This window comes from Podarcis gaigeae (assembly GCF_964106915.1).
Source record: "Podarcis gaigeae genome assembly, chromosome: 3".
Lineage (NCBI taxonomy): Eukaryota > Metazoa > Chordata > Lepidosauria > Squamata > Lacertidae > Podarcis > Podarcis gaigeae.
In genome coordinates, this window is record NC_139680.1 from 24774277 (window position 1) to 24784518 (window position 10242).

The 10242-nt window shown below is 44.7% G+C and overlaps 1 protein-coding gene across 1 annotated transcript in view; it reads left to right on the top strand.

Annotated features, from left to right (window-relative positions):
• Positions 1-8130, top strand: part of ERICH1 (glutamate rich 1) — a 57287-nt gene extending 49157 nt beyond the window's left edge. The window contains exons 5-6 of the mRNA XM_083730777.1: positions 817-1011; positions 7610-8130. Coding sequence (XP_083586903.1) covers positions 817-1011; positions 7610-7683 — 269 coding nt within the window. The 3' untranslated portion in view covers positions 7684-8130. The remainder of the gene's footprint in view (positions 1-816; positions 1012-7609) is intronic.
• The last annotated feature ends 2112 nt before the right edge of the window (positions 8131-10242 follow it).

The following is a 10242-nucleotide window of genomic DNA, read 5'->3' on the forward strand; positions in this document are numbered from 1 at the left end:
ATTTCAGACAGACATGTTGACAAACTTCCAAGGCCCTGTGCTCAGAACCTGTGATACAGTGACCACTTCAACTCCAAACTACATAGAGGCCACCCCTCATGGCAAACTGTTTATGACTTAGTGGTTCTGCAGACAGATCTACATATTTCCCTGCACCATTGCAAACTACAAGTTTAAAAGGGCACAGCTTGAACGACTAAGGGTGGTAATGGTAGATGATTGAAAGACTGGGGTGAAAGAGAGCAAAAAGTGACAGGACGTAATGCTGGAAGGAATTTGCTGTTTGCCTTTCATCCCTGCTACAATAGATAACTCTAAAGCCACAAATAGCTGTAGTTGGTTATCTTGTTCCTAAGTCATGGTCAGTCTCTCCTCTGGTTTTGCTTCAGTATACAATGCCACTAGAAATTTTCAGCTTGCCATATTGCCAACATTAGCATAGCTACTATCTCATTCATTTTAACAAGTGGTAAATGGCTTGTCACAGTGATCACTTGCACATTTAACAAATATTTAAGGCACTTGTCTTTATCCAAAGAATCCTTGGAGCTTTGTTAAAGCTGCTGCAAATTATAAACTACAATTCCCAGGATTCTTGGCAGGGGAGCCATGTTTGTTAAGTGTGCTTTTAAGTACCTGCTATGGATGTGACATGCATTATAACGCATCTGTTTTAAGAGTTGCAAATCAAAAAAATCAAGCGATGTTGGAAAGTAAGGGTAGTTAATCAATAACTATATAAATAAAGAGGAGACTTTGTAAATGAACTTTTCTCTCTTGTTCTGCTTTTTTTCTTCCATTCCCCCCCCCCCCAAGACCGATCTAAATGTGCAGAGTCAGCTGTGAATTCAGAAAGCGTTCAGGAGATTTTACAAAGTCTTGAATCTCGCAGCATGCCTTTGTCAGACATCACTCTTTTGCGTGAGATGACATCTCCTGTGTTTCTGCAGGATGTAGAGAAACTCAAGGCGGCCGTGGAAGAGTTCCACACTAAGTCAGTGATGCCTCCCGGTAAGTTCAGTGCACACAAACGTGCTGTTATTGTTCCTTTCCTTGAAAACTAGGATGCAGAATTTTATAACAATAATAATAATAATAATTTATTATTTATACCCCGCCCATCTGGCTGTTTCCCCAGCCACTCTGGGCAGCTTCCAATCAAGTGTTAAAAACAATACATCATTAAATATTAAAAACGTCCCTAAACAGGGCTGCCTTCAGATGTTTTTTAAAAAGAAGATAGCTGCTCATTTCCTTCACATCTGAAGGGAGGACGTTCCACAGGGCGGGTGCCACTACCGAGAAGGCCCTCTGTCTGGTTCCCTGTAACCTCACTTCTCACAGTGAGGGAACCGCCAGAAGGCCCTCAGTGCTGGATCTCAGTGTCCGGGCTGAACGATGGGGGTGGAGACGCTCCTTCAGGTATACTGGGCCGAGGCCGTTTAGGGCTTTAAAGGTCAGCACCAACACTTGGAATTGTGCTCGGAAACGTACTGGGAGCCAATGCAAATCTCTCAGGACCGATGTTACGTGTTCCCGGCGGCCACTCCCAGTCACCAGTCTAGCTGCTGCATTCTGGATTAATTGCAGTTTCCAGGTCACCTTCAAAGGTAGCCCCACGTAGAGCGCATTGCAGTAGTCCAAGCGGGAGATAACTTGAGCATGCACCACTCTGGCGAGACAGTCCACAGGCAGGTAGGGTCTCAGCCTGCGTACCAGGTGGAGCTGGTAAACAGCCATCCTGGACACAGAATTAACCTGCGCCTCCATGGACAGCTGTGAGTCCAAAATGACTCCCAGGCTGCGCACCTGGTCCTTCAGGGGCACAGTTACCCCATTCATGACCAGGGAGCCCCCCACACCTGCCTGCCCCCTGTCCCCCAAAACTTGTCAGGATTCAACCTCAATCTGTTAGCCGCCATCCATCCTCCAACCGCCTCCAGGCACTTTTCCATGCGCAGGGAAAATATATATTTCAAAGGCAGTCTACTTTTTTGTTTCTCAGTCTGTGTGTAAAGGTAGTCTCAAGGGTGTCCAATATAGAGGGCTCAGTGGTGGCCCTGTTTTGGCTGTTACCCTTTCCTCTGCCCCTGACACAGTAATACACAGTTCCAATTAGAAAACTAAATATCACTGGCTGTGCAAATGTAAGCATACTCAGAGGTGAGGCCTGTTGAGTTTAGTGGGACTTGCTCTGAGGTAGTATAGGGTTGTAGCCTGAGCCTTTCGCTCATGATGTGGAAGTTTTGCAGCAAGACATTTTACTCTGCCAAATAATTTTCTTTTCTAGTTGTACATTTGCTGTCTTCTAACTTCAAGCAAGTTAGTTACCTTTTGGTGGAGGAGAAGACTAGGACTTATGAGATAGCAATCTGTGCATTTTATTTTCAATTAAGAAAACAGAAGAGAATAGCTGCAAGGCATGGTTCACAACCCCCGTTCTTTTTCGTTCTCATAAGGTGCACTGTTCTCCATAAATCCGACTGTGGCATAAACACTCCTCACTCCTTACAGTGGTTTAAAGCATCCATTTAGAATTCTCTTCACACCTCACCTTACCTCACTCTGAAAGTGGTTTACTGGTGTGTGTGCAGTACGTGTGAGGGAGAGAAGCAGATAGAATGAGAAAATAAGACTCCTTCAGCCCCGAATTCCAGATTTTTAAATACTACTTAGGAAGCCTCCAGTAAAAGAGAAGCATGAAAAAACTTTGGTCAATATCCAAAGTACTGCATATGGTGTCCTGCACTCCGAAACTGACTTGGGTTTGTTCACATCAAATTAACAGCCTTCCGCATTAATATGGCAGACCTGTTTTTAGACTGTGGCCCTGCCTGTAATATACATTTAAAGTATCATTATGCTGCTTTAAACAACCATGGCTTCCCAGAAAGACACCTGGGGACAATGTTTGTTGAGGGTTTTGAGAGTTGTTAGGAGACCCACTATTTCCTTCATCAAACTACACTTCCAGAGTTTCCTTGGAAGAGGAAGTCATTGTTTAACCACTGTAAGAACTACCGTATTTTTCACTCTATAGGACGCACCTTGTTTTAGAGGGGGAGAACAAGAAAAAACAAAATTCTCCCCCTCTCTGCGCAGCGCCCCTTCAGCGAAGCGGCAGGAGAAACAGAGCCCCTTCCATTTCTCCTCCTGCTTAGCTGAAGGGCAACTGCGCCTTAGCTGAAGGGGCACCTACCCTTGTAAAAGGGGAATCTGGGACAAGCCACAAATAAAATGATTGCTTAATAGCTACGGTATTAAGTCTTGCATTCAGTAGGGCTCAGGTTCAGTCCCCATCTCCAGGTACAGTGGTACCTCGGGTTAAGAACTTAATTCGTTCTGGAGGTCTGTTCTTAACCTGAAACTGTTCTTAACCTGAAGCACCACTTGAGCTAACGGGGCCTGCTGCTGCTGCTGCGCCGCTGCTGTACAATTTCTGTTCTCATCCTGAAGCAAAGTTCATAACCCGAGGTAATATTTCTGGGTTAGCGGAGTTTGTAACCTGAAGTGTCCGTAACCTGAAGCGTCTGTAACCCGAGGTACCACTGTATATCTGAGAGACACCCCCTGCCTCAAACTCTGGAGACACTGTAGATCAGGATGGTCCAGCACATAGCCCAAGGGCTGCATGCAGCCCTTGAGACCATTTTTGGCAGCCCTTGGCAACATTTGGTGCCCCTCCCCTCAGCCCTCACGCTGCAAAGCTGGCTAAGCGAGGCTCTGGGCTTTGGGAATGAGGAATGAGGGTTCTGACAAGGTCCTATAGTCCTCCTCTCTCCTTCCCAAAGCCTAGTTAGCTCTTCCCCGGCTTTAGGAAGGGGGTGGGAGGGCTCTTCCATCACAAATATATTCCATTGGGAAATGATCCCTTTTCAAAAAGGAAATCAGATTTTCCTTACTTTCATTGTCAAGGGTTTTCTTCTTGTTGTTGATTAAAACAATATTTCAAACAGCTGCTTCCATTCATATTCTAATAAACCGAAGCAGACTAGCCTGGACTCAGGGGTTATGGGCCAACTGAAAAGGAGTCCCTTCTGGCAGCTACTTCATGTATTTCAGAACATCTGGGAAATGCAATGCCGCTGTGGAGAACAGAATATCCCATGCCGCTTTGTGGGGAGCTAAGCAGAAAAGCAGTAGAATTACATATAAAGGTAAAGGTAAAGGGACCCCTGACCGTTTGGTCCAGTCGTGACCGACTCTGGGGTTGCGGCGCTCATCTCGCTTTATTGGTCGAGGGAGCTGACGTTTGTCCACAGACAGCTTCTGGGTCATGTGGCCAGCATGACTAAGCCGCTTCTGCTGAACCAGAGCAGTGCACAGAAACGCCGTTTACCTTCCCGCCGGAGCAGTACCTATTTATCTACTTGCACTTTGACATGCTTTTGAACTGCTAGGTTGGCAGGAGCAGGGACCAAGCAACGGGAGCTCACTCTGTCGCGGGGATTCGAACCACTGGCCTTCTGATCGGCAAGTCCTAGGCTCTGTGGTTTAACCCACAGTGCCACCCGCGTCCCAGAATCACATATACTGAGGAGCAATGGGAACTCTTGGAACTGGATATCTTCAGAGCTTTTGAAAGTTTATTTTAAAAAAGCAACTAATTCACTTTAACATGTCCAAAAAGGAACTACGTAATCCCATTCCACCTTCATACCTTTACAAAATTCATACCTTTAGTTCCTGCTCAGTTTGTTCCTCAACGCAGGGGCATCCAGTGATCCTCAGCCATTTTTTTAAGCATTCAGAATGTCACAAGCTGCTGTGCTGAGGTATAAAATACACTTCAGAATAAGAAAACTTTAAAACATACACACAGTGGAATGTGAATTGTTTTATTTATTTTTCCCAACAATTGTGGTCTCAAAGCTTAAAGGCCCAAATAATCTAAAGATTTTAAAAACAATAGCAACAACCCATGTAATCAAATGAACTTGAAGATGATCTAGAAATTGTTCAAGGTTCTACCCCAAAATGAACTGAATTCCCATCCAGTTCATCCAGCAATTATGGGAAACTACTTTCGGATGAAGTTTGGAGATTTTTGAAGTAATTGAACTTCGATTCATTCGATTCATTGAACTTCGATAAACTAAAGTAGTTCATTCCAAACACTGGATATCTATAGTCTCAAGAGCAAAGAGGATTTTGTTTAGTTTTGTTGTAAAGACATTCCTTTTTCTAGTCTATGGACTCCTTCAGCCACCACCATCTTAGGGTGCCCTCTTTTCTAAAGTCTGCCTGTTAACATTTGGGGGTTTTTTTTGTTATTGTTGGCAAACATCAAGTAAAAAATAGCTTTCTCTCTTGTTGCCTAGGAAATTATCACCCACTAAAGAGCTAAAAATGTCTTCTGTCAAGATCTTTTTTTAAAGAGCAACAACTGCAGAACTGTCCTCTAATTCTTTCCCCTTCATGTACCTATTCTTTCTCTTGGTCAGCATACAGTATTCTTACCTTCCACCTGCGATGCACAATCTAGATTCTTCACATGCACTGCAATCAAGAAAAGAAAGCAATGTGCAAAGATGAAGAAATCAAAGAGGAGGCAGCTTAAAAATAATTATACTGCAGTAGTTAGCACTGTGGAAAACGCCTAGCCACAATGTGGCTATACTCTTGTTAAATATTTGTCGAAGATGGGCAAATACCGTAAGAATATAAGAAGAGCATGCTGAATCAGGCCAGTGGTCCATATAAGTTTACCATCTTTTTCTCACAGTGGCAACCAGAAGGCTATGAGAAGCCTTCAAGCAAGACCTGAACTCAACAGCACCCACCCATCCTGCGGAAGGCAGCAACTGATAGGCTTTACTTTCATGAATTTGTCCAGTTTTGAAAGCCATCCACGTTGGTGGCCATCACTGTCACCTATGGAAATGAATTCCATTGTTTAGCTATGCGCTGTGTGGAAAAGTGCTTTATTTTACGTGTCCTGAATCTTCCAATCTTCATTTTCATTGGATGACTATGAGTTGTGGTTCGAGGACCCAACCCCCGCTTGGTGGAATAAAGACACGTTGACACAGAATAGAAGGTTAATGGGCAAGAAAAGGCCACAACTTTATTGATTACAGCAAGTGAGAAGGTATTGGCTTAGGCATTGGACCATGGAAAATTTGACTCCACTCCCTCGAAGAGGGGTGAGTCTAAAGAGGGGGTTAACCACCAGGAGGGGGAGCCTGTTGGTTCTAATACAACTATAAGCTCTCCCCTGATGTCACCGAGGGTCGTGCCATGGCCCCCCACCACACAGGCATCGGACAGGATCCACGACCGCCGGATTCCTTTAACGGAATACCCAAATTTGAAGGGGTAGGCGATGGCCACACCTTGCCCTTCCACACACCAACAACACATTCCAATGCCTAACCGCCACCCGAGCCTAAGGTGAGCAAATGGGCTGAATGGCTGGCGCGGCTGCGTCTTGAACAGCAAGCCGCCCGATTTGGTGCTTAACTGGGAAGCGTGGCGCGCCAGCCATGTGGATGGCGCAGGGGGCATAAGGCCCCCTGCGTGACGTGGGAGTCATCTCCCACCCACAACACCTCCCCTCTGGAAGGAGGAGAGGCCTTCCAATGTTAGGGGAGAAGGAAAAAAACTTTTCTCCATCCACATGTGAAATTGAGAACTTTTGCCACACTATGCACTTGTTTACATTGAATTGCATTTGCCATTTTATAACCCATTCACTCAGTTTGGAGGGCCCTTTTGGAACGCTTTTGTTTTGCTTTGATGACCCTGAACAATTTAGCACCATCAGCAAACTTGGCACCTCACTCCTCAACCCGAACTCTAGATTATGAAGAAGTTAAAAAGCACAGGTCCCTGTACTAATCCTTAGAGGACTTCACTCCCTACATCCATCCAATGGAAGAACTGTCCATAAATTCCTGCTCTTTGCTTCAATTCCTGATCTACAAGAAGCCCTCTCTTCTTATTCCTTAACTTTAGAGTCTTGGGTTTGGCAGGTACTTTGTTAAGAGGTTTTTGGAAGGCCAAGTACACAGAGCTAGTGAAAAGAGAACAGGAGAGACTGTTGTTAAGAGACAGAGATTTCCAGGTGTAAGTTTAAGGAGTGCTGAGGACCTGGCCACAAGTTTGGATTGAACAGGGCATACGGAATGGGGAAAGCTCATGAAAGAGAAATCCCCAGCTCTCCAGAGCAGGTCTGGGGAGGGTGTAGGAGGCACACAGGAAGATGAAAGTGAAGGGAAGTTATGTTGTACAAATGGAGATCCTCGTGCTATTGGAACTATTTTGTTGGATACAACCCTAAAATTGTAATAAAGGTCTTATCCAAAGCTGCTCATTTCATTAAGTTCCTATTTGCCTTATATAAAGTAATTATGCTTAACCATTCAAGTCTGGAGTTATCCCTGCTCAAAGCAACTCATGTCACAGCTGCAACTGTTTATTTTAGGAGTTTGAAATCTTGAAGTTTTTGCATGTTTGTAGCTCCCAGGCATAGGTGTCTCCCCCTCTCCCTTCATATTTCTCCAAAATGGAAACAGATGTCTACTTGGGGTTTTTTTATCATTCGGAATTTGTTTACTGAACACTATCTTATTGACATTTCATGAAGAATTTGCTTTCTCCTTTGCAGATCATGCCAAGGCAATCTCTTCTCTGTTTCTCTACTGGATTACAGATATCCTTCCTGGAAAGAACAGGAAATAAGCTAAATGTGCACATCCATCTGTACAGGGTTAAAATGTAATACATAAGACTCTGAACTGTGTCTGGGAATATTCAGAAATGGCAAGGCCATTGAAGAAGATTGCAACTTCACAAAGATGTTGGGTTTTGTTTTTGGTTTTTAACTTTTGTCTCTAGCCCCAAGTTAATATACAATACTGCAAACTTCTTTTATTTTATATATTCTAGTTTGTGAATATATAAGCACCAGTTTCCCCCTTATTGTAGGTCCTTCTTGAGATTTTATTGCAACTGAATTGATTCATGCAAAGAATACTCTTTCACGAGCTGCTTCATAACTACCAGAATAACTTGGTGGCCAAAGCCAGGTGAAAATGTACAGTGCTATAATTGTTTATATAAGATATTGTTGTTTATAGAATGTCAGAATCCATATTTTTATATATAAAATAAAGAGGAAAAAGAGAAGTTTTATATCTTGTATCTCGCTCCTCAAGCAGATCCATCACTTTCATATATTAGGACAATATAGGCTTCAATGCATTTCACAACACTATTCACTCCCCTTTCTACCAGGAACTTGGAGCTGTCACATTATAGGCCAGCAAGATGCTGACTAGGATATTTAGCCTTTGCAAGCTATGGGAAGGAGAGAGAAGTCCAGTGTTCTGCCCTTACCCTCATGCACCTTGAACAAATTTCAGCTGTTGTGTTGATCAATTGCTCTGTGAAAGAGCCGAGGTATTAAAGCATGTCCATCTTTTGTGAAACAAGTTACAAGCAGTATTTCTTAGGTGTATCAGAGCAGGGGAGAGAGAAAAGCCATAACAGAGTTGTTACGAAAAAGGAGCTCAGTGTGTCATCTGACCTGTACTGGAAGTACATGGGTGGAGTTTAATATCTCTCTCTGTTGGTGTTAAGAGAGTGCAGACATGTTTCTCTGTACTGCTGCAAAAGACAGAAATAAAGGCATGTAAATACATTTCTGTCTGTCTCTTTCCCCTCCCTGGGGATAGCAGGGAGGAGGAGGGAAGGAGTGGTGTGTTCTTCTCACGTTTGAGGAGGATCGCCAATAAGAGATCTCACCTGTATCCTGCCGGGAGTCGCAGACGGGTAGGTCAACAAGGAAATCAGCCGGGTGCCTGGAGAGTGGCACATTCCTCTGACAAGGCTTGATTCCAACATGAGTAAACATAATCATTGTTCCAAAGTTACAGTGCTGTGAATTCATGATTTATTATTATTATTATTATTATTATTATTATTATTATTATCAATGGCACTTATTAGCTGCTTTTTTTGAAAAAGGCAGTAAAACAGCAACAAAGAGGAGCATTCCTGTTATTTCTAACTTTGTTCTTATTTAGTGTGGAGCATATAAAAATAATAGCCCTGCTAATACCACTTCCAAAGCTGATACCAATGTTCATTGTCCCAATATTGCAGGTTGGAAGGGGCTGAGAGAGTTTATGAAAGCTCTGATTGCAGTTTTTTAATGTTCAGAAACAAACAAACAAACAAAAATCAACTATTGCACATGAAGAAGTGTTGTTGTTTTTTCAGCCACAGGTTCAGAGCACTTCAGGAATGCTCGGTAACATTTTGTTGTGGGGCCTCATTTGTACTATATGAAAAAGCTGAAACAAAACAAATACTGTGGCATCTGTGTTTCCTGTACCTCGCATTCAGCTAACATTGCACCAGTTGTTGAATAAGAGAATAGCTTCTATGCAGGAAAAGTTTCATGCATAACTATTGTCAGGGGTTCAGAAGGAGAGACACAGGAGGGGGAGCAAATGGAGAGTGAGGAGGAGGAGTACGAGGGGGGCGCAGGCAGTGACAGTGGCCAGAGTTATTCCACAAGCCTCTCTAGCGAATCGGAGGACTCACAGAAGGGAGCGCCGGTGGCCAGAGCGAGGGGGGCTCCAGGGGGGAAGCCCCAGGAGGAAGGGGCCAGCGGGGAGTCCCTGAGCAGCAGTTGGAGATCAGGACCAGCGTCTCCACCAGAGCGCAGTGGGGAGGGGGAGTCCCAGGAGTCGGGACCAGTGTCCTCACCACCAGAGGGAGGAGAGGAGTCAGGTTTGGCAACGCCCACATCAGGAAGCGGGGAAACGGTCAGAAGGAAAGTCACCGGCTGGGCGCGCGCGCCAAGTTCAAATGTACAGGAGCACGGCACAGTGGGGAGCCCGGGAAGGGAGCCAGGTCCTAAAGCCCGCCGGAGGGAGGGGCAAGACTCAGGAGGCTCAGCGTCAGAGGAGTCCAGGAAGGAGGGAACCCCAGAGGGCAGAAGGACCCAGCGAAGGAAAGAACAGCGTAAGAGGTGGAGCTGGGCTAGAATCTTAAACTGGTGTGGGTGGAGCAGTGAGTCAGAGGGGACTTAGCCGGTCTAGCGTCGAGACGTGGGTCTGCGCGCCCAGAGCTTGGAAATGGAAACTAAACTTTAATAAAGACTTTTGTATATAACATCCACTGGGCGTTGGTCCTCTGTGAGCTGGGACCTAGCGGCAGTCCTGACAACTATAATTAAGGGTGACTCAAGCCTTATTGGGACATGGGTGGTGCTGTGGGTTAAACCACTGA